Source organism: Festucalex cinctus, chromosome 17, assembly GCF_051991245.1.
Source record: "Festucalex cinctus isolate MCC-2025b chromosome 17, RoL_Fcin_1.0, whole genome shotgun sequence".
In the NCBI taxonomy this organism is placed as follows: domain Eukaryota; kingdom Metazoa; phylum Chordata; class Actinopteri; order Syngnathiformes; family Syngnathidae; genus Festucalex; species Festucalex cinctus.
The window spans coordinates 16,487,111-16,511,414 of NC_135427.1; the positions used below are offsets into that span (position 1 = coordinate 16,487,111).

The window sequence follows — 24,304 nt, forward strand, 5'->3', positions numbered from 1 at the left end:
TGGGATGTCCGCATTCAGTTTCATCCCCATAACATAAAAATGTATTTTATTTATTTATGTTTTGGGGATGTCTGCATTCAGTTTCATCCCCAAAACATAAAAAACATAAAAATGCATTTTCTTTTTTTTTTTTAATTTATATTTTTACGCTGCATTCAGCTTCATCTCAAAAACATCCATTTTCTGAACCACTCATAAAAACAAAAAATGGAGAAACAAAATGGACAAATGTTTTACACATAGCAGCGACGATTTGTATCAGCAAGGATGAAATGAAAATATTTTCATAATTCTAATCCAATACTTGTAAATATAAATTCAAAAGATTGTGAAGTGTCTTAAAGGGTCACTTGACTCATTGAACAATTTTCAGGAGTGAAAAGTAAATATTTTGTCCAGAATGAATTGGATAACTTCATTATTTTTCCATGTACAATGCATACCTTTAAAAAGTATTTTTTTCTACTTCCTGTTGACAGATGATGACATCACCTGTGCTGAGGAAGTAGGAAACAGCCAATTGTGGCTCACCTGTTTTCTGGGTTCGATCAGTAAATTGAGCTATGATTGGTCGTTAGTTACTTCCTCAGCACAGGTGATGTCATAATCAGTCGACAGCAAGTAGAAAAATTACTTTTTAAGGGTATTAATTGTACATGAAAAATGATGAAGTGACCGCATTAATTATCGACAAAATATTAACATTTTACTGATGAAAATTGCTCAATGAGTCAAATAATCTATTCTCTTGTAAATTCATGGGAAAAAGAGAATTTTATGAATGACTGATGATTGGATTATTATTTTTTTTTTTGTACTGACATGAATTTGCTGGGAATTTGTCCTTTCTCCAACTTCTGCGCCCTTTCGTCCAGGTGCCACGCCGTCCAGTAGCCGAAGTTGCCGTTGGGCAGCGTGTCGTCCACGTAGAGGATGTCGTCCTTCTTGAAGCTCAATTCCTGCTCGCCGTCGGCCACCCTTTCATACAGCGACCTGGTAAGACAACGTTCAACAAAAAAAGTTACAGTCCGGCAGGAGAATGCGGAAATATTTGCTGCAAAACTGTTTGTGTTTTCGTGTCATTTCAGTGTTTATTATTCAGAACACGGTGGAAGGGGGACAAAAGAAACAAAAAAACAAACTGGTATACCTGATGAAAAATCCGTCTCCGGGTATCGCTCTGACGGCTGCGAGTTCATCCACACAGTTTTGCACCTTGAAGGTGACGCTTTCGGCGGGTTTTAACAATTCCAGGTAAGCCTCCTCTTTGGTTTTGTTCTTCATGCTGACGCCGTTGTACTGGTGGCAAAAACAAAAACAAGATGAGTCAGTTGGCCAAACACAAGAGAAGTGGGTCAATGTGGAGTTAGTCATCATTTGCAGTAAAAGAAGGTGCAATACAAAGCATAACCAAGCACATCAATTACGTGAATTCCCACCCCAAACATTTTCTGCTTCTAAATGGAATTTCAGTCCATTGGTCAAATCAATTTGGCCTTTACTGAAATGCCATTCATTTGTTAAAGCCCTCTAATACATTTTTGTTACGTCGTGTTTTTTTTTTTTTTTTTTTTTTTTAATAGCACATCATAGTATTTTAGTGTATAAAACACAGCAATAATTCAATTGAATGTGAAGAATGAAACCGTTTTGGCAATGGACATTGTGCCGCTCCTTCTGCTGTGCATTTTTTGGCCACCAGGAAGCGCCATAATCCACACTTGGCACATAATACACAAAGATTTTGTGATATTTGATTCAAATAGTAGACACCATGTCAAATTCTATCACACCCGTCTGTAGCATTTTGCATGAGCATGATGATATCAGATTTCCATTTGACAAAGTTATGCAGTATGTAATTTTATTTTTTTATTTTTTAATGTTTTGTTTTACAGTTATCTGGATTGGCAATCTACTGAAGTAAGCACTTAATATAGCAACTTTTTTGGAGGAGTTGTTCAGCAACTGCATAAGTCAAAACATGATGAGAAAAAGTCACATTTTAGCTTGCAAAAAAAAACAAAACAAAAAACATGGTCAACCCATGATTTGTAACCAAGGTTACAAACCAAGGTTTTTATAAATTAAACTAACTGAAACTATACTAAAACTAATTTAAATTTTAGCAAAAATATCCTTTTAGTCTTTGGTAATTAATGTAATTATTAATTTTCCTTTGGGAATGATTTTAAATGTGATTTTAGGTAATTTATTTTGATATTAACCAGAAAAAAAGTAAATTTGAAAGTGTGTCACACAGAAAAGTAATACAGCTTTATTTAAAAATAAATAAATAAATAAATAAATAAATAAAACTAACAAACTAAAACGAAGCATTTATTAAATAATTACAACTAATAAAACCACCCAAAAACAAACAAAAAAAACCCTCTAAACAAAATAAAAATTGACTAAAATAAAAAATAAAATAAAAAACTATAATAACCCTGCTTGTAACTGGAGAAACTTGCAAGTCGGGCTACTCTTAAGTCAAGGTAGCATCGTAGCTAATATAGACGGCCGATACCTCGAGTATCAGGTCTCCAGGCAGAAGGCCATCGGGAGTTTTTGCAGGACTGTCCTCATCCAGACTCTCCACAAAGACACCGTACAAGTTGCCCCCGCAGATCTGGACTCCGAGCTCCGCTGGGATCCTCTTCAGCCTCACCTGACGCGGCTCCGCCGTGCGACGCAAGCCGGCAACGGGCGGCCTGGACGGGCAACGCGACAACGTTGTGATTTGATTTCACTATCCAAAATTGTACAAGTTAACCTCAAAAGTGCGCAAGAAAAAAATTAGCGAAAGATAAACTAAAAATAATTAAAATTTAAAATAAAAAAAATATTAATTAATTAAAATTGCAGAAGTCAAACTCACAAGTGCACAAGAAAAAAGTTAACTAAAAATAAACTAAAATTATGTAATAAATAAATAAATTAATTAAAAAAATAATTAAACAAATTAAGTTAATTATTAATTAATAAATAAACTAAAATTGCACAAGTGAACCTCAAAAGTGCACAAGAAAAAATGAAAAATAAACTAAAATTAATAAATAAATAAAAAATAAAATAAAAAATAAAAAATTAAAAAAATAAAAGTTAATTATTAATTCATAAATGAACTAAAAATGCACAAGTTTAGTCACCCTCAACAGTACACAAGAAAAAAATTTAAAACAAACAAATTAATTAATAAATGAATAAATTAAAAAAATAAAAGTAAATTAAAAAACAAACTTAAAAATAAAAAAAGCTATTAATAAACTAAAATTGCAAAAGTCAACCTCAAACGTGTACAAGAAAAAAATTAACTAAAAAAACTAAAACAGATAAATAAATTAATTAAAAATTAAACAAAATAAAAATGTAATTAAAAAATTAATAAATAAAGTAAAGTTGCACAAGTCAACCTCAAAAGTGAGTGGAAACCACGCAAATGACAAAACGTGCTCGAGCGGTACCGAAAGGAGCTGTAAGGGCTGCTGACAGGGGAGGTCCGCTTGGACGGGGGCGTGACGGTGCCCTCGTCCTGCTCGCTGAGGGCGTCACCCACGGAGCGCTCGTCCGGGGTGCTACTGGCGCCGATGGACTCCATGCGAGAGCTGATGAAGAAGAAATGTTGAGCGGAAAGTGGCTTCCATGGCGGCTTTTGGTGCCGGTTACCTGGATCGAGAGTGATTGCCCAGCTGGAACATGTGCGGGTTATACTGAGCCAAAATGGTGACCGTGTCGCACTGCTGCCCAATCACCAAACGCGCCTGCTGCTCGTTGGCATTGCGCAGGTTGATCCCATTGAACTGGAGATGGCGGGAAATTTGTCACACCATCTACCAAATCAACAAGATTGCCCCTTTTTTTTTTTTTTTTCCCCCTTTACCTCTAAGAGCTGATCTCCGTACTCCAAATGAGCTTGGTGAGCGATGCTTCCCGCAGTCACTTTGGACACAAACACGCCGCCGTTCCCGCCGCTCACGATGGAGATACCCAGTGGCTCGCTTCCTTTCTTCACCGTCACGTTCCGCGGCTCCTCCAAATACGGCCTGGCAGGGAAAAACGGGGAGAGGAGACATGGTCAACTCATGATTTAGAAACCAGCATGTTGACCCACTGACAGCTGCATTTTGGTCTGTTTAAATGCCGCTCCACAGTATTTTTTTTCCCCCTCCATAATGGAGAAGGAGAGTTAGCCAACTTTGATAAAAATATGATGACAGTAGCCAAATAATTTTTATATGTCCAGATTTCTGACTTGAACATGACAATTCTCATCTCAGGTCATCAGGGTTAGGATAGTTTTGGAATTTTTCATTTTAGTTCCCGGTAATTATTTCATTTTGAGTTTTGTTTTATAAATTTAGTTAGTTTTAATTCGTTTTCAGGGTGGGTCTGTTATTTTTTTTTAAGTTTTAGTTATTTAATAAATACTTAGTTTTAGTTGTTTTTTTTTAATGTGTATTACTTGTGCGTAATATTAAAAACAAAAAAACACCATGGGAGCAACACCATCTGAAGGTACTTTTCCTTTGGCTGCTGCTAAATTACGTCACTTCTGTGTGACACTTTCAAACATCCTTATTCCGGTTAAATATCAAAATATGTCTACTTAAAATCATCCCCAAAGGCTCATGCATTAAATTAATGGCCAAAGACTAAAACAAAGGACATGTTTGCTATAATTAGTTAGTCTTGTAAACATAAAAAGTAGTTTCAGTTAGTTTTCGTTTTTTAAAATGCACTTTCGTTTTTATTTTATTTTGTTAACGAAACTGTTTTTTTAATTTTAGATTTTTCGTTAGTTTTAGTTAACTAAAATTACCATGATTGACAGCTGCATTTTGGCCTGTTTTACTGCCGCTTCACAGTATTTATTCCTCTATCCATAATGGAGAAAGGATTAGCCAACTTCGATTAAAAAAAAATATATATATATGATTAAAGTATCCAAATATTGCCCCCCCCCCCAGATTTCTGACTTGCCAGCAGTCTTGAACATGACATAATTCTCATCCAAGGACATGACGGTCAGTTCAATTCATCTAATATAAAACACCAACATAGTTAAGATAATTAAGAAACTAGCTAATTTTTGGACTCTTTTGTTGATAGCGCAGATACGCTCTTTGAACCTTTGAACATCTTTGCAGAAAAAAACTGTTTTTAGTTTAGGTCCGCAGTAGTGCCTCATTTTTCTGCCACCTTTTTACAGACATGCTGAAAAGGTGGCTTAGCAACAAGAAACAAACCTCAAGCATCTCAAAGAGAGGAACTTGTGCCTAGCAGCCAGCTGATGTCTGACAAAGCGATTAGAGACAAATCTGAAAGCAGGCAGACCAGGAGAAAGAGGAAAAAAGGGAAGGAAAGGAGTGACAGCAGTTTTAAATGAGAGGAAAACGGAAAAGACGCACAGCTATCATGCGAGGATTTGTAGTTTCCCGCTTTTACGAGGCACTTCATCAAGTTTGAAAGTGGGGAGAAATGGCGAGGGAGGGAGCCGCCTTACCCGTCCTTGCGGCCGTCAGCGGCCGGCGTGCGGGCGACGGAGATCCTGAGCTGCGTGGAGATGGAGCTCGCCGATTGGCTGCTGGCAAAGGACGATGCGTCCAGGCCGACGGGGGACTTGGGTGGCGTTGTCGGTGAGCTGCACTCGGAATGGGAGCGCGAGCCTGGAGGTGCACAAACCAGACGACTTCTTTTTTTTTTTTTTTTTTTTAATGACCGTGTTGATCACGTGGAAAAACAAGTTTGTAAACACACACGTTACCTCTATCGGATCCAATGGAGCACGGATAACGAGTCGGCGGAATCCGGATGCGCTCGGCACGGAACTGCAACGTACTCAGGGAGACTTAAAAAAAAGCAGAAAAGAACAATTCTAATCAAAGTTTTCACCATAATAAATGCTAATAAACATGAATAGCAAATCAACAACTGGTGCTATATGGAAGCTGTCATTCTTTTTGACGGGGATTTATAATATTTACCATCCTAAAATGATGTGACATCTGTAAAACTGACGTTTACAGCAAAGTTTCAAGAGTGATGATGTTTTATTATATACTTTCATTTTGTGCAAAAATTAACATTTTTATGAATTTCTATTTTATATAGCCAATTATTCACAAAAGCGTACAGACAATTTAGAGTCTTATGAAGCTAACGAGTATCATTTAAAAAAATAAATAAATAATACTGTAGGGTGGTTTTTTTGGGGGGTTTTTGGTACTCCGACCATTTTTATTAATTTATATCTTATATAGCCAATTATTCACAATTGCACAAACACTTATTTTAATTTCAGAGTTATGAAGCTAACGAGCATCATTAAAAAATAAAATAAAATAAATAAAAATACTGTAGGTTTTTTTTTTTTTTGCTACTCCGACCATTTTTATTATTTTATATTTTATATAGCCAATTATTCACAAATGCACAAACACTTATTTTAATTTCAGAGTTATGAAGCTAACGAGCATCATTAAAAAAATTAAATAAAATAAATAAAAATACTGTAGGCTTTTTTTTTTTTGGTACTCCAACCATTTATATTAATTTATATTTTATATAGCCAATTATTCACAAATGCACAAACACTTATTTTAATTTTAGAGTCTTATGAAGCTAACGAGCATCATTAAAAAATAAATAAATAAAAACTTTACTGTAGCTTTTTTTGTACTCTGACCATTTTTCCGTTTTGTGCAAAAATTTACATTTTTATGAATGTATATTTTTTTTTTATAGCCAATCAATCATTCACAAATGCACAAACACCTACAGACAATTTAGTGTCTTATGAATCTAACGGACACCTACGGTAGCTTTTTTTGTACTCCATTTTTTTGTACTCCATTTTCTGCAAATCAACACAGTAAACAAAAAATTTGTACGGGCCACTACAAGTGGATAAATAATTTTTCACGAGTTGTGATGCAGGACTATTGTGTATATAGTGTGTACCCATACCCAGTCTGGCGCTGGAGGGGAGGGAGTTGGTGCCGTGAGGCGTTCGGTTGGTCTCGTCCCCAGCGAGCGTGTGGTTGAGGTCCACACTGTGGCGACCGTGACACTGCGGGCTAAAAATGTGCAATGGGTCAAAACTCAATGATTTCATCCACTTATGAAATGTTTCTCACCTTGCGTGTAAATGCGTGCGGACGCTGGAACTAGGCCCCGCGGGGCAGTTGCTGGTCTCATGCGTCTCATGACTCCAGGCGGGATAGCCGGCGTTCCTCATCACAGACGGAGTTACACCTCGCGGCGCCGGGTCTGAAAAGACACCGTCTTGTCTGTTCAGATGCTGTACAGCTTTCTTCAACTGGAGTTTTGTTTTTTGTTTTTCATGTGACATCATGGCGAAAAGGTACGTCTCAGATTAAAACAAGACGGCGGACTGGCGTTTTTGCTGACTTACGTGCCACGGCGTTGTTGTAGCTTGGAGGCGTGAAGTGAATGCTGTAGCGATTATTTCGCATGGGGGAAAAGCGCAACAAATCCATCGGCTCGGGGGAGTGCTCGTCTTTGGAGAAACTGTGAACCTGGATGGGGAAAAATATCAAATGGAACATTTCATTGAGACATTTGGACTATTTACAAGGGTGAGCTAAAAGTAGATATGTACCTTATAATTTTACATTTTCAGATTTCTCTTTTCAATCCTATTTTCCTTTGCTTAAAATTACTTTTCTGTCTTGTTGAGGAGAATCCGCAAATGCCCGTATGTCCCCGGTCGGATGTAGGGTTCGAGAGATAAGGAAAATAAACAAACCAAAAAGTACGCTGCAAAAAAATCCACGAAACAGCGAGGTCGCGAAAGATGAACCAGCGATAAACGAGGGAACACAGTACATGAAACAGAACGTGTCTTCTATTTGTTACATACCGGAATTGGAACCGGGATATGCAAGGGCGTCGTCGCCTTCCGCCGCAGCGCCGGTGCCGATTTGGGCCGGGACCGTCTCTTCTCCGGCTCCCGGTGTTGACTCCCGCCGTCGCAGTCGTCGTCGACGTGGTCTGCAAGCGCGTCGGATTCTCGTTGCGAAGCTTCGGCCGAGCAGTAGAGCTGCTTGCTGCCTTCGCCTTCCATAACGGGACTGCTCCCGCGGCTCGGAGAGGCCGCCGGGATGGTGGAGTCGGACGCCGAGCTGTTCTGCTGCGAGTGCTTGAACCTGAACGAGTCGCTCCTGGCCGGCGGGGTGGGCGGAGCTTGCGAGGACTCGGCCCCTGCCGAGCTCTGCGGCGAGTGTTTGGGCTGCTGAGCAAGCGACATGTAGTCTAGTTTCTGAGGCGCTTCCGGCCTCCTGAACGTGTTCATGTCGAAGATGGACTTGCGCTGCTTGGCTCGCTTATAGATGGAAAGTTGCGCGCACTCTGGGACGGACGTTCCCGCGATGACTTTGGGCCACGTGCCGCCGCCGGGCTTCCCCGAGGGAGCGGCGCGCTCGCTGAGCGCCGGCGTGAAGGTGAACGGCCGCCGGTGGAAGTCCCGCCTCCTGTAGTTGAACTCCGCCAGGGGTTCCGAAGGGCTGCGGGAGTGCATGGCGTCGCCGGGAGCGTGGTGACAACGAAGGCCAGCGTCACCGCGCAATTCGTCGTCGCCGCTAACGCGGCGCATCGTCTCGCCGCCGTCGGCCTGCGTGCAGCAGTTGTGCTTGGAGCTCCGGGAGATTTTGCAGACTTTCTCAGCGTCCCTCAGGCTTTCGTATAAACTCTGGCCAGAGGAGCTCTGTGGCAGGAACTGCATACAAACAGGTCAGAAACACAGGTTTTTAACATCCTTTTCAAAAATGTCCTGAATATATAGCGACCCGCACATAATTGTAGTTTCACATTCGTGAAATTTCCCCAGCTGGATGAATATTGATCCGAATTTTTAGTTTGGCTTCCTCCAATCATAAAACCATTTGAAATTAAAGAAAAACAATTAATTGAAAATGTGGCAGGAAAACATACTCTCATAATTTCAAACTCATTTGTTGCCAAAAAAACGTATAAATATGTTTTATTTTAAATGTTTCAAGTGTCCAAAGACGTATTTATACATTTTTTTTGTTTTTTTTTGTTTTTTTTGTTTTTTTATGCTAGAGCATACAGAAGGCTTTGATGCAGCCTCTCAACTGCAAAGAACGGTTGAAGAAATGGTAGTAATTACAAAACCGGCCAGCAAAGCAAAGAAAATCAACCAGGCGGGGAGTGGGTGTTTGAAAGATCAGCTTTGCCATGTTTTCTCTAATTGTCACACTGACAGACTCAAGCAAAAAAAAAAAAAAAAATAATTATTAAAAATGCTCTTTGTGCTTGGCCTCCTAGATCTCCTGGCCTCATAGTCTGTGAGTCTGGGGGTTTGTAAAAGATAAAGTGTTTGTTCCGCCATTACTAACTGACCTGGATAACTTCAAAACATGGAATAACAACAGCGATCAATTCAATTGATCCCGATGTGCTTCAACGTGTTTGGGAAGAATTCTCATATCGTATTGATGTTCGTGCTGCAAGGGGAGGCCATATTGAACACTTGTAACATGTGAAATAAAACTTGACTGTTAGTAGGATACTTTTATTATAAGTGTTATTTTTTGCTATATTTCCTTCATAGAATATTTGATCATGAAATAGGGTCATTCTTTTTCAATCACCCTGTATTATTGGGGTCCACTTTTTGGTTTAAGCTGCTCTCTCAACTCACTTCAGCAGTGCATTGACACAAAGAAGCCACCAGAGGGAGCCAAATAAAGTGTGTGACTGCTATGGGCAAAAAAATAAAAAATAAAAAATAAAAAAATTAAAAAAGGCAAATTGTGAGTTTTCAACGAATATTGCGCAGTGCGCACCTCACTTTAGTTATAAGTTCCACAGAGTTTTGACTGAAGAAAAAAAAAATATATATATATATATTTTTTTTTTAATGTGTGCAGTTGTCACCTTTGCGAGGGAGATGCTTAGCGACTCGCGGCACGTCCTCAGCAGAGTGTCACACTCGGGCAGCGACTTGTTATCGAGCGGGATGCCGTTAATCTGAAATGAGCGAAAACAAAAGCAGGATTAAGGTTTTTTTTATGTTTGTTTTTGGGGGTTTTTCCTCTCTTCGAGTGAATATCAGATGGTATGTTGTAGGGGGTGCAGGAGGCAGCACATACTCACAGCTAACAGCCTGTCCCCGACTGTGAGAGCATTGTCTCGGACCGCGGGACTGCCGGGCGCCAGCGAAGCCACAAAGACGCCGCTTTCCAGACAGATGCCACAGTCTGAGAACACAATGACAAGTCACTTCATTGCTTGTGAAAACTTAACTTTCACTTGTCACAAAAAAAAAAAAAAAAAAAAAAAAAAAAAAAAAAAAAGGTAGAGAGAGCATGCATTTGGCTGAAGTTTCATTTGCATCAACTCTTTAAGAAATGTTTGTATACAAATATTTATTTAGTTGCTATGAATGTACACATTTTCTTTTTTAAGTGTTCATTTTTAAATTGTGCATGTTGCAGTGGCTTCCAATGTTAAATATGGTCTCCATTTTTTTTATTTCCCACAAATTAATGCGCCTCTTCGGTCGTTAGTTTTTTTATTTGTATTTTTTTTGCAAATTTCGATTACTTAATATATTGTAAATAGCTTGAAAACAAATCTATTAGCTGTCGTTGAACATTCAACGGTCTTAGAATTGGCAAAACTCAATCAGTGGGAACCGCTCTGCATGATGTCACCTCAAGATTGAAAGTACAGATGTTTTTTTGTTTTTTTCGAAAATAATGCGTGAAAAGAGCTCAGTTTGATATATTCGAAGAAGCTTGTTCTGCGAAAATGGACTGATACATACAGATTCATTTCTATCTAACATTGCTTAGGGTATGGAGGACCAAAACTGCCAAAATTCAAAATAAATAAATGATTAAATAAATAAATGACTAAAAGTGAAAATAAAAATGGATATAAAAAATATAATCTGAAAATTATATTTAAAAAAAATATATAGAAACGGAAATAAATCTGTTTATTTTAATTTTTAATCATTTATTTATCTATTTATTTAGTCATTTATTTAGCCATTTATTTAGTCATTTATCTATTTATTTAGTCATTTATTTATCAATGTATTTAATCATTTATTTTCTTATTTATTTAGTCATTTATTTATCGATTTATTTAGTAAGTTATTTATTTAGTCATTTATCTAATTAGTCATTTATTTTTACTTTTGGCAGTTTTGGTCCTCCATATTAGTCAGCTCATCCATCCATTTTTCCAAACCATATTAATTTCATGACTCAATCTAAGACCTTTGAGAGAATTTAGGAAGATGACGCAACCATGTCATTTCATTGCCGTTGTGCATTTTCGGTTCAACCCTGAAATTGCATCCGAACATCCGAATAATAAACGCAGCGATTTGTTTTTGGAACCTTTGTGTCCGGCGAGGTTTATCTGGACGGCAGTGGCGACCCGTCCCCCCAGCGACTTCCTGCGGCGGACCACCAAGTTGATCACGCCCTCGCCACTCAGCGCCGCTTTGATGGCCTGCTTCCTGTCCTTGCTGGTCAGGTCCACGTTGTTGATCTTCAGCAACCAGTCGTTCACCCTGCATGCAAAAAGGAGCTGAAATATTTCAACACTGCTTGGAAGAGGTGGGAAGTGAAGTAAAAATACTTTGGTTGCTGTCACCAGACGTTTACCTTAATCGGCCTTCTGCTAGACTTCCTTTGTCCACCTTACTGACAAACACGCCGCAATCTCCCGGTAAATAAGGATCATTTACCCCTTCTGCAATGTCAAAGCCAAGTGCTTTGAAATCCATGTCCTGCATCAAAAAACAAAAAACAAAAAACAAAAAACAAAGACAAAATTCGACGTTACTTGGTCCACGGCTGTGGATTAAAACCCGAGATATTGGCATTGGCTCCCTGTGCACTATCGAATTAATTTTAAGCTTCTTTTGTTTTAAATGTTTGAATAATCTTGCACCTCCCTATTTATCTGAGTCGCTTCGCCCTTACAGCCCAACCCGATTCCAACCCGATTACTAAGATCAGCTGACCAGTTGCTTCTGGTAGTTCCTAAAACAAGGCGGAAACGGGAGCGTTCGTGACTGCTGCTCCCAAGTTGTGGAATCAATTATTACTATATGTTGGACAGGCCACTTCACTCCTGGTTTTTAAATCACGTTTAAAAGCATACTGTTTTTCTCTGGCCTTCAGCACATAGTAATACTGATATTTACAAGCAGCAAACTGGCATGAATCTGTTTATATTATTTTATGTGTTTGGTGATTTCTCAGTATGTTCTTTTATATTTTATCTGGTTTTATTTTCCTATTTTATGTGCAGCACTTTGGTTCCCCTGTGGATTTTTTTAAATGTGCTATACAAATAAAGTCGATTGATTGAGATGGTCCACACTTACCCTGCGCTTCTCAAACTCCACAACTTCCGTCTCCCATTCAACCGAGTCCATGTCAATGGCGGAATCGTGCGAACTGTGAGCCATCAGCTGGCGGAAGCGAGCCTCCTTTTCCAATTGGTCCTCCATTTTTTCCCTGCACAGCAGAAACGTGTACGCCATGTTGTTTTTTTATTGTTTATTGAACATATAAACAAATGGAAAGAAAAAAATTAAAATAACTTTAAAAGAAAAAAGAAACATACATTAATGACAGTTAACATGTTCAAAGGGAGTAGGAAGCAGTTGAAAACTTATCTAGTACTGTCCCCTATTCTTTGTATCTCAACTCAAACTTTATTTAGAAAGCGGTTTAAAACAGGCATTGCTGTACACAAAGTGCTGTACATGAAACAGAAATCGGTTGTACAGTAAAGAATAGGATAACAAAAACAAGAACAAAGCAAACATTTTAAGTGAGTAAGTGAGAAATAATAATACATCTCAGACCACCAGGTGGCACTAAAGGACCAGTATGAGACTCGACTGTGGCTCCCCGAACAACATGAGCCTCTCTCGCGCCTACTGCAAGAACATGAAGCACAAAAACAAAAACAAAAAGACTCACTTGAGTTCTTTGAGCTCTCGCACGGCATCGTTCTTCTGCTTCCTAGTGTCGTCTAGATTCCTCAGCGCGTCGGCCAGGTCGCTCACGGCTCGGTCCCGCTCTCGTCTCAGGCTGTCGCACAAAGTGCTGAAACGGAGGATTGCCAAACTTGTTGTCAGTATGCACAGTCGACGCAAAATATCAAAAAGGACACACGGGCATTTCGAAAACGATCAAACGACGACCTCACCGAACGCTTTCCCTCTCGCCAACGATCTTATCTCTCTCCTGGAAGGCCCAGTCGCGTCGACACTTAGCCACCTCGGCCTCCTGCAGGGCCTCCTTCAGTTCCTGACTGATGGCCTCGTATTGCTTCCGCAGCATCTCGATCTCCTTGTTTGCTCGCTCCATGTCCAGAGTGGCTGAGTCTTGTTTCTGGCATGGGGGGAACATTTGGGAATTTAAGCTGGCAGTATTGAGCACAGATTTAAAGTTACCTTTGACACGACCTACAAGGATAATTAAAAACAAAAATGTGGGTTGTAAGGGGGCAATTTTCTTTTCTTTTTCAATATTTATTTATTTATTTATTTTGGGCCAACTGATTTTTCTTGGAAAACACTTGGGTTATTCCTGCTTATTAAAGGGATACTTGACTCAATGAGCCATTTTCAGCAGGAAAAAGTTAGTATTTTGCTGATAATGTGGTAACGTCATCATTTTTCATGTACAATTAATACCTTTAATAAGTGATTTTTCTACTTGCTGTCGACTGATGATGACATCACCTGTGCTGGGGAAGTAACGACCAGTCATGGCTCAGTTTACTGACCAAACCCAGAAAACAGGTGAGCCATGATTGGCCGTTACCTACCTCTGCACAGGTGATGTCATCATCAGTCGACAGCAAGTAGAAAAAATACTTTTTAAAAGGTATTAATTGTACATGAAAAATAATGAAGTTATCAAATTCATTCCGGACAAAATATGAACTTTTCCCTGCTGAAAATTGTTCAATGAGTCAAGTATCCTTTTAAATATATTTTAGGGTTAAACAAATAAATGAAATTATCAATGTGTTTATAATGGGCATCAATTATAGGCAGAGTTTCATTATTCATTGTTCATGGGCCGGGCCGGTATACTATAGCAGTGCTCCACTTTATAATTAGTAGTATAATTATAATTCCAAGTAGCATTTTTTTGTATTTAGCAACAATAATATATGAATAAATATGTCCTATTTCAAGCTTTTCTAGATAATTTCTAGATTTTCTAAAATAGTAACATTTCTCTGCAGAAAGACAATTTATTTATTAGCATTTGCATAAACTCTCTTGCAATATATTTGGGCAATTTTGCTACAGTTGAAAAGTGGGTCAGGCATCATTTAATTAAGGAGAAATCTCTCTTGTGGTCTTGCTCGACATGGAGAAAATAAACAGGGAGTTAGGGAGCGCATTAATTAAGACCGTGGTTGAACTGATTCCTGCCGAGTTTATTGTTGGGATTAATTATTTGGCCTCCGGAGAAGGAAAAGCCGTGTGCACTGATCATTTTCTGATGGGGAGAAAAAAAATAATACATGGATGGGTGCCAGAAGCTTAAAAAAAAAAAGAGACTATTATATTAGATGTGATGAAAGGATTATCGTCAGGGAGAAAAAAAAAATCAATCAGTCCATTTGTAAATAAATCTGCCGTCTGCATGCGCGTACCTGTCTGGCCTGGTAATACTCGCGCAGCAGCTGGTCCCGCTGGATGATGGCCTCCGTCCTCTCCTTGCGGGCCACGTCTCGCTCCTCGCGCACCGTCTCCATGTCCTTGCAGGCCTGGCTCAGCTCCTTCTGTGCCTCCGCCTTGTCCTTCACCTCGTGGCAGTACTTCTCCAGGAGCTCGTTCTTCTCGCAGACCGCCCGGTCCCTGTCCATCAGCGACGATGACAGTTCCTTCAAAAAAAAAAAAAAAAAAGGCACAAACTGAGAAATATAATAATATAATATTTGTCTCGTTTTTGTTTATGGAGTAAAATGTCCATAGATTTTAGTCTAGTTTTTATTAAGTGAAGTAAATTTTCGTCTCGTCTTCATTAGTCGATGAAAATGCATCCTGATTTAGACAAAGTTATTGTTTATTACTAAGGGTTTTAGTCTAGTTTAGTTTAATGCTGCATTTGAGGATGGTCGGAAGTCGGATATATCCAACTTGGTTTTTCCCAGTTCTGACCTGAAAGCATTTGAGGCAAAAGTAAACAACCAAAATGGCGGATAGGAGGGAAATTGTTTTTTATTTTGGTTCTTAAAACTTATTTTTGACCTCCAGCAAACTTACTGTCCCGTAATTTTGCGTCATTTAATCTTATTATATAAGTATTCCATACAGTTCAGTCGTTGACCGTATAATTTCATGCAGGGAGATAGCAGCATATTGTCACATACGTTGCGTTACGTGAAGTTATGTGGAATATTTATGAATGAAGAACGCTATCATAGTTTTATACTCAAGTAAATTGTGTTTTACCATTCACGGTCTGTTTCCAAATTGGTGACCATTGTAGAGTGACGTCACTTGTAGTCTGTCGGTGAAGTCGAGGTCCTTTTTTTTTTTCCCGACTTTGCAAGTGGAATTTCCGATTTCAGGGGGGCGTTCCCTCCCGTACACACTTCCCGGTTTGAACTCAGAAAAGTCCGACTTCCGACTATCCTTGAATGCAGCATTAGTCTGGTGAAAAATGTGTGTTGACGAAATGATTTTTGTTTAGTTTTCATTGACAAACTTAACACTAGTCGGACCCCACCGGGGATCCGCCAGCTGTTTGTGATGCTGCCAGTCGTGGGAAGTACTTTTTCTTGTTGCCATCAAATTTTGAGCATTTTTGTCTGCGACAAGACAAAGGTTTAAACAAAGGTTTGAGAGTGTCTGGCAAGTGTCTTTGCAACATTGAACGAAGCCTGCGCAAAAAAGAAACACTCGCTAGGCCCGCCGCTTGGGAACACAAGTAACGTACGCGACTACGGGCGTTACCTGCCGGAGGGCCTCCAGCTCCTCGTTGGCCACCCGCCGCTCCGAGGACGTGTTCTTCAGCTTGGCCTCGGCCGCCTCCAGCCCGGTCTGGAGCCGCTCCACCTCTTTGATGACCTGGTCGCGCTCGCTCATGATCAGGCGGTACTCGCTGATGACCGAGTCGCGCTCCTCCTTGTACTTGTCGCACTCCTTGGCCGCCTTGAGCTGCTGCGTTTTGAAGCGCGTGGCCTCCGACTGCAGCCGCTCCATCTCGCGCTGAAGCTCCACGTTCTGGGCGGCCGCCTTGGAAAGCTCCTGCTGGTCCAACCTGGGACACATGCGTATGACATCATCATGACATGTGATTTGAATGTTTTGGGGGTTTTTTTCCTTCCCGAACCTCCGTATAGACGAGGAGTACTGCTGCTGGTAGTGGATGGCGGCGTCCCTCTGCTTCATCAGCACGTCCAGCTGCTTCTGGAGGCGCCGCTTCTCCTCCTCTGCGTGGTCCAGGCGACTCAGGTCGGTGTTGTGGTTGGCCATCTTGTCGTTGTAGAGCTTGCGCAGACCCTCGTAGTCGCTCCTTACGCTCTCCAGTTTGTCCACGGCCGAGTCGTACAGCTTGTTCAGGGCGTCCGAGGAGCCCTCGCGGATCACCTACAAATTAACACGCAAACTCAAATGATGTGTGGAAAACAGCACCAGAAATTTCAAGATATTAATAACTCATTTGCTCAAAAAACATTAAATACGTTCTATTTTAAATGTCTTAAATGTCCCAAAGACGTATTTTCTTTTTTATGCTAGAACATACTGAAGACTTTGTTGCAGCCTCTGAACTGAAGAGAACGATTGAAGCAATGGTAGTTATTACACAAACGGCCAGCAGGTGGCAGCAGAGTATAAGAGATCAACCAGGCCCATGTTGCACCAAGCTCTTTTCCTCATCGTTTTAAACAGATTTGTGAATAATGATTCAAGTTTGCCATATTCAAACGCCAATTGCTGCAAAACGGAAACAGAAAGAATTATTATTTTTTTTCCTGATGAAAGAAGAGACTAATCTTTGTTTTGGTAGGTTCCATGTTTTTGTAGCAATAGAAGACAATTGTGTGGGCCTTGCAAAATCTGTCAAAATCAAGTAAAATAGCTATATTACATTAAAAACTTTTATTTTATTTTATTTATTTTTATGAGAATCAAAAAATATATATCAGAATAAAGTCAAAATTCTACAAGAGAAAATATATATATATATTTTTTTATTTTTTTATTTTATTTTTTTTTAAGATGATCAGAAGAAAAGGGTAGTAATTTTAGAATATAGAAAAATTTTAATATGTAAGAAAATATTACAATAAAACACTAATTCCATGAGAATAAACACTAAATATGATAGGAAACAATTTCTGAGAATACATTTCTGACATGACAAGAATGTGTAATTTGTTAGGTTATGAGTAAAGAATAATTTTTAGGAGAGTCTACCGTACATATTATAAGAAACAACTTGAGAATAAGACAAGAAAATAAAAGTGTAACTTTTGAAAATTAAATTATGAGATTTTTTTGTATCTTGTCAGACTTAAATGTATACATTACGATATTAAAAATGCTACAACAAAAAACTTTTTTAAAATTAAGGCATAATAAAGTTATAAAACAAACAGTAATCGTAAAAGTGTACAAAACAGAAAACGTAAGCACAAAACAACAAATACATTTTACTTTCCCTGCGAGGCAACCTCGTTTTGATTGGCCACCGATATTACGCGACGGCCATCTACCTGTTGGTGCAGTACGCGCATATCGGCGACCTCCCGCTGGTCGTTGTCACGCAGCCTGCGCAGTTCCTCGCACGTCTGCTTGGCGTGGTTGTGCTCGCGCAGTAGCTGCACGTTGTCCAGCCTCGCCGACTCCAGCTCGTCCTTCAGCTGGCTGTGCTCGCCCGCCAGCCGACTGTGCAGCGTGCTGCAAATATTTTTCAATCACAAAACATTCGTGTGAATTATGTAGAGACGTGATTCGCAAAATGTGCTATGTCGTCTCGCTCCAGTGGTACATGAAAGAATTAGTGGATTAAAATGGTCAAATTGTGAGTTACAGTGACTTGAATTTTGTTCCAACCTTGTTCAGTAAACAAATGTGTTAACACTAACCAATCGACATGGCTAAAAAGCGCTTTGCTCATTTCATAATGCCCCTTTGGCACACAGACGCCACCAAACCGGCTCGAGGAGCAAAAAAGGTTAGCAGCGAAGAGAAGATTGTTTTCCCAGGACTTGTGCAGACTAAAAATAGCCCATGCGGTTTTAGTCTGTCAAAAGGCCAGATGTTCTCCTTTCGAGCTCATTACCGTGCTAATTACTCAAATTGTGTTGACAGTCAAAAGATCGTCTTATGCAACAACACTTCAAAGTGGAATTTGGATCGCGCGGCGGAAAATTCACTTTGTGATGTGACAAAAATCACAAGTCAAACTTGAATGGGGAAAAAAAAAAAAAAAGTTATAAGTTTATGAAAATAAAGTTGAAATGTATGAAATAAAACAGCAATTCCAAGAGAATAAAGTGTGAAATACTATCGGGGGAAAGTAATTATAAATAAAGTCAAAATATGACAGGGGAATTATAGGAATAATGTCAGAATTTGAAAGGGAAAAATATCTGAAAAAATTAGCTAATTTTAAGAGAATTAAGACATTGACAATGAGAGAAAAATCTAAAAATATGAGATAAAAAGTTGTGATTTGTTGTGAATGATGACTGCGCGCATTTGCAAACGGTCCCCCAGAAGGAGCGGCTTAAGCACGGCAATAATCTTAACAATAATCTTCCGTTGACATCTGTGTGTTTGCATCACGGCCAGATGTTGCTCGGGAGGAGACAAACGGACCGGCTTCCCTTTTTTGTATTTTCTTTAACCTGTCGAGGCGACAACAACAAATGCTGCGCCTGTGGTATGTGGGTCGGGACGCTAATTACAGAGCGTCACTTGGCATGTCTGCTTCAAGACGGGCGATACTTCCAAACTTTGCAAGGTCGACTGAAAATTAAAAAAAGAAGAAAAAAAAAAAAAGGATTCACCGGGTTGCAGACTCGCTCTCGCGCTATCACAAAGATGAAATTAAGTTGATGGAACGGCTTTTTAAGGCTTAACTCACTCGGCAGCTTGCGGATGGCGATGAAGAGTTCATCCCTATTACTGTCGCACAAATAAAATCTGTTCCGTGCAGTCTGCTACGAATAAAAAAAATAAATAAAAAATACACAGGCTGAGCCGCCCCAAAAAGTGCCGCCTTTAAAAAAAAAAAAAAAAAAAAGCAAAACCTCCCCACAAAGTAACCTTCTTCGACACCAAAATGACAATGCAACTGTTATTAAAAGGATTTTATGAAGCCAAATAAATTGTTGGGAATAAAGTCAAAATATTACAAGAGTCACAATATGAGTGGAAAAAAATATTAGGAGAAAAAAATGCAATTTAAATATTAAGAGAAATTAAGATGCAATTTTATGAAAATAAATTTGAGATATTGTAAAAGGTAAAATTGTAATTTTATGAGGATAAAGTCAGACCATTTCAGGAAAAAAGGTTTGAACTCTATGACAATAAAATATTACACAAGAGTCACAATATGAATGAAAAAAATATATAGGAGGAAAAAAATGCAATTTAAATATTAGAAGAAATTAAGATGTAATTTTATGAAAATAAATTTGAGATAATGTAAAAATGGAAAATTGTAACTTTATGACAAAGTCAGAAAATTTCAGGAAAAAAGTTTATAGAATTTTATGACAATAATAGGGGTGTTAAAAAAAAATCGATTCGGCGATATATCGCGATACTACATCGCGCGATTCTCGAATCGATTCAATAATAGGCAAAATCGATTTTTTTTTTTTTTTTTTTTTTTAGGATTCACACCTTAAGCATGGAAGAATGTTATATGAACGGAACATTAAGCCTTAATATTTTATTTTAATGCTGTTTAAACATGAAACAGATTACAACCTCTATAAGACTGAAATTTCAGATAAATAAATAATACATTTTCATATAAATCTTACACTCTACAAGCTTACTGATTAGTATTTTCTAAATTTGAATGAAAAAAAATCGCAACAATCGACTTATAAATTCGTATCGGGATTAATCGGTATCGAATCGAATCGTGACCTGTGAATCGTGATACGAATCGAATCGTCAGGTACGAGGCAATTCACACCCCTAGACAATAAAGTCAAAATATTACAAGAGTCACAATATGAATGAAAAAATTATTAGGAGGAAAAAAAGCAATTTAAATGTTAAGAGAAATTAAAATGTAACTTTTTGAAAATAAATTTGAGATATTGTAAAAGGTAAAATCGTAATTTTATGTGAATAAGGTCAGACCATTTCAGGGAAAAAAATGGAACTCTGACAAAATATTACAAGAGTCACCATATGAGTGAAAAAAATATTAGGAGAAGAAAAATGCAATTTAAATATTGAGAAAAATTCATATGTAATTTTATGAAAATAAATTTGAGATATTCTAAAAAGGTGAAATTGTATTTTTATGAAAATAAAGTCAGACCATTTCAGGAAAAAAAGGTTTGTACTCTGATAAAGTGAAAATATTTATTAAGAACATTTTAGTAGGAATTCAAATTTTTGAAATTTTATGACAATAAATTGAAAATATCAGGTCGTAATCTTATAATAGATTTGTTGAAATAAAATCGGAATATGAGAATTTTTTTTTATAAATTTATGAGAATCACAATATTACAAAGCTGCAATACTGGAAAAATATAAAGTACCATTCTAAGAGAATAAATTCAAATAAGAAAAAATAATTTTAATGACGAGGTCAAAATATATATAGATTTGAACTCAAAATGCGACAAAGAATCAAGACAAAATACTAAAAAAAAAAAAAGAATTGAATTTTTTTTTTAAATAAAGAAACTATTAAGAGAGACAGAAAAAACAAACAAACATGTTATGAGTTTGGAAGTATAAACATGTTGGTGCCGCTCACTTACTGGTAGAAGTCGGCCTTCTTGACGGCCTCCTCGCACCTCTTGAGGGTGCCGCTGTGCTGGTTCTGCAGCGACTGCAGGTCGGCCATGGCCTTCATGCACTGCAGCTTCAGCCGCTCATAGTCGTGGCCCGCTTTCGAGTTGGGCCTGTTGACGCAAACACACACGGCAACTTTTAAAAAAAATATCGGTGCTCATGGAAGAAAGCGCATTCAAATTTTAACAAGCTCCAAAATGTTATGTTAAAACTGAGCAAACAAACAGAAACAAAGAGAAATGCAAATTGTGAATTTAAACAAAGCACATAAGTTGGTCTTAGGAACGTCTGCTAGCTTAATGCTAACATCCATCAATCCATTTTCTTGACCGCTTATTCCTCAATAAGCTATAATAATGCTAACATGCAATGCAAAATGTCATCAACGGGCTTCCAAATCTAGCTTGTTGAGGTGTTGTCAAAAGTCTCACATGAAAAACAGCATTAGTACAGCAGCGTAATCGTACGTTGACACGTGCCTTGAAGGGGGTGTGGCCTAGAGAGCGACATCACAGACATTTTTTTCATTTTGTCTTGATGGCTCACAGTGACTTTATGGAACATAAATTGCAATTTTTTTTTCCATTTCTACAATGTTAATTCCAGTTCTACTTAGCTTTTAAATGCTAAATCCGCTTTTGTTTACTATGATGAAAACGGCGGTGACGTCGTGCACAGTGGGCGACGGACGCACCTGCAGTCGTCAAAAGTGCTGCCGGGCGAGGAGAGTGCCAGCCGCTTGCGTAGATCGTCGCGCTCGCGGGTCACGTGGCGGAGCTGGAACAGGACCGTCTCCATTTTCTCATGCGTCCGTTGACCGTCCACGTGGACCAGCGGTGGCGAGGAGGCTGGAGTGGGCGGACCTGTCAACAGTTAGCCAAAACAAAGACCCTCGCCCGGTTTCCTACTTTTTTTTTTTTTTTTTTTTTTTTCTTGTAGTTGGTAACCCTAAAACATGCCAACAATCCAACATTCTTTCTGAACTCATGCAATTAACCAAAGCTCAGTTTCTATTTCAGTCAGCACAGTTGAGTCATGGGGGGGGAAGGTCTGTGTGTGTGTGTCGTCAGTAAATCCCTCTCACATCTGTGTAATCACCAGCATGTGCTCAGTGCGAACAGGGAAGGGCCAGTGGCTAATATGTAGCCGCGGATTCCAGCAAGTTCATGACTGTCGAGTTCACTACGTACGCCATGTTTTCGTTAGGAAGAGAACCCACTTAACTCTGCATGTTGACTGATTTTGCAAGGCCCACAAAATATTCGTTCTATTGCCCTAAAAATATGGACCCTACCAAAAGAAAGATTAAGTCTGTTCTTTTATCAGGAAAAAAAAAAGAAAGAAAGTACATTTCTATCTGTTTCCGTTTTGCAGCAATTAGCATTAGAATAGAGCTAAATTTCGGTTAGCACGTCCGCTTCCCAGTTCTGAGGTCTCCGGTTCGAGTCCAGGCTCGGACCTTCCTGGGTGGAGTTTGCATGTTCTCCCCGTGCCCGCGTGGGTCTTCTCCGGGTACTCCGGTCTCCTCCCACATTCCAAAGACATGCATGGCAGGTTAATTGGGCGCTCCGAATTGTCCCTAGGTGTGCGTGTGAGTGTGGATGGTTGTTCGTCTCTGTGTGCCCTGCGATTGGTTGGCAACCAGTCCAGGGTGTCCCCTGCCTACTGCCCAGAGCCAGCTGAGATAGGCGCCAGCAGCCCCCGCGACCCTTGTGTGGAATAAGCGGTCAAGAAAATGGATGGATGGATGGATAGAGCTAAATTTCATCATTATTCACAAATCTGCTTAGAATTGTGGTGAAATAAGCTTGTTTTCAACACGGCCCTGGTTGATCTCTTATACACTGCTGGCACCTGCTGTCCGTTTTTGTAATTGCTACCATTTTTTTACCACTCATTCTCTGCAGTTGAGAGGATGCATCAAAGCCTTCTGTATACTCTAGCATAAAAACCCCCCAACAAAAAACGTATGAATAGGTCTTTGGGACACTTAATACATTTAAAATAGAACGTATTTATACGTTTTTGGGAGCAAATGAGTTAACTGCACTGCACCTCTGTTTGACACCCTTCTGCTACGGTGCACCAACTGGAGAATAGTAAAAAATGTAACAATAATTATTTGTGATTCATTTCTGTAGAAAAGCATTTGCTGAAAAGTTAGACCTATATCGCATTCTTTTTGTACAAGATAGAACAATGCAGTAGATGCTGCTGCTCCTTTAGTCGTCCATGTATTTAATTTATATTAGCTTCACAGATCATATTTACAAGTTACAGTAAACTATCGCTGATTCACAAATTACCATCTGCAAACTAACAAATTTTTATTTTTTTGTTTTGTCGAACAAACTATTCACTGAAATAATTGCCTATGCATCTTTTTGATGATACACTTAATACATTCATTTATTTAAAGTTTTATAGTTTGATATTATGTTCATATGATATTTTATAAATTAATTGCAATCCACATTAAACCCTCGATAGGCAAAATTTTCTAAACAAAAACAATTCTGCGAATTTTACGTATTCGTGTTTTTTGGCTTTTTTTGTGAATGAATTGATACAGAAAATACTGTCAATTTTATTCATGTATTTATTTACAATTTATGTGCATTGACAAATTATTTACAATTTACAGTAAGTACAGTCAGTAACTGATTCCCAAATTAGCATTGCAAATTTGCCTATTCATATATTTGTGCTTTTTTTGTTTTGTTTTTTGTTTTTTTTTGTGGAAGAGTGACCAAGCAATAGATGATCACAGTAGCTACTGTTGACTTTTCTTTTTATATTCTATTTATAAATTGACTTTATAACTCATTTACAGTCATCAATTCGCTATTGTCGAACGCTTACTTGTAATTTTTCTGTCCAAGAAACTACTCGCGTATCAATGAAATCGCTCGATTGTAGTGGAAAAAAACACAATGCACGTGGGCATGGAAAGTTCTCTATTTTGCATGGACCTTCAATCACAATTTGTAATATTTCCAAAATTCCCCATCTTAACTTCCCATGGAAACTTTATTGGGAATTTTCCACCTTGTAACTGACTCAGCTGTTGCTGCCTGGAGGTTTACCGTTCTGTACAAAATCATGAGAATATGAAAAGCAACTCACCAACGCTGCTCAGAGAGCCGCTGCTCTCAGAATCTGACGGCATGGTGGACAAGACGCTGTACGTGGACCCTGCGAGGAAGCGAACAAAAGAAAGTCGGCAGTCAGTCAGCTGATCATTGGGTCCAA

At 38.8% G+C, this 24,304-nt stretch overlaps 1 protein-coding gene across 3 annotated transcripts in view; it reads right to left on the reverse strand.

Annotated features, from left to right (window-relative positions):
• LOC144004974 (disks large homolog 5-like) overlaps positions 1–24,304 on the reverse strand; it is a 40,233-nt gene that overhangs the window by 7,452 nt on the left and 8,477 nt on the right. The window contains exons 2-28 of one of the 3 annotated variants that reach the window (XM_077502735.1): positions 24,179–24,247; positions 21,747–21,900; positions 21,019–21,162; positions 17,770–17,953; positions 16,383–16,639; positions 16,004–16,310; positions 14,698–14,928; positions 13,231–13,415; positions 13,002–13,127; positions 12,398–12,530; positions 11,670–11,794; positions 11,400–11,575; positions 10,144–10,247; positions 9,925–10,017; positions 7,886–8,740; positions 7,418–7,541; positions 7,140–7,272; positions 6,970–7,079; positions 5,768–5,851; positions 5,507–5,669; positions 5,250–5,321; positions 3,884–4,046; positions 3,670–3,803; positions 3,468–3,608; positions 2,531–2,714; positions 1,151–1,299; positions 823–993 (exon numbers count right to left, since the gene is read on the reverse strand). In XM_077502735.1, the coding sequence (XP_077358861.1) occupies positions 823–993; positions 1,151–1,299; positions 2,531–2,714; positions 3,468–3,608; positions 3,670–3,803; positions 3,884–4,046; positions 5,250–5,321; positions 5,507–5,669; positions 5,768–5,851; positions 6,970–7,079; positions 7,140–7,272; positions 7,418–7,541; positions 7,886–8,740; positions 9,925–10,017; positions 10,144–10,247; positions 11,400–11,575; positions 11,670–11,794; positions 12,398–12,530; positions 13,002–13,127; positions 13,231–13,415; positions 14,698–14,928; positions 16,004–16,310; positions 16,383–16,639; positions 17,770–17,953; positions 21,019–21,162; positions 21,747–21,900; positions 24,179–24,247 (4,771 nt within the window). Of the gene's footprint in view, positions 1–822; positions 994–1,150; positions 1,300–2,530; positions 2,715–3,467; positions 3,609–3,669; positions 3,804–3,883; positions 4,047–5,249; positions 5,322–5,506; positions 5,670–5,767; positions 5,852–6,969; positions 7,080–7,139; positions 7,273–7,417; positions 7,542–7,885; positions 8,741–9,924; positions 10,018–10,143; positions 10,248–11,399; positions 11,576–11,669; positions 11,795–12,397; positions 12,531–13,001; positions 13,128–13,230; positions 13,416–14,697; positions 14,929–16,003; positions 16,311–16,382; positions 16,640–17,769; positions 17,954–21,018; positions 21,163–21,746; positions 21,916–24,178; positions 24,248–24,304 lie in introns of all 3 variants that reach the window. The other 2 variants (XM_077502734.1, XM_077502736.1) reach the window with 2 other exon arrangements.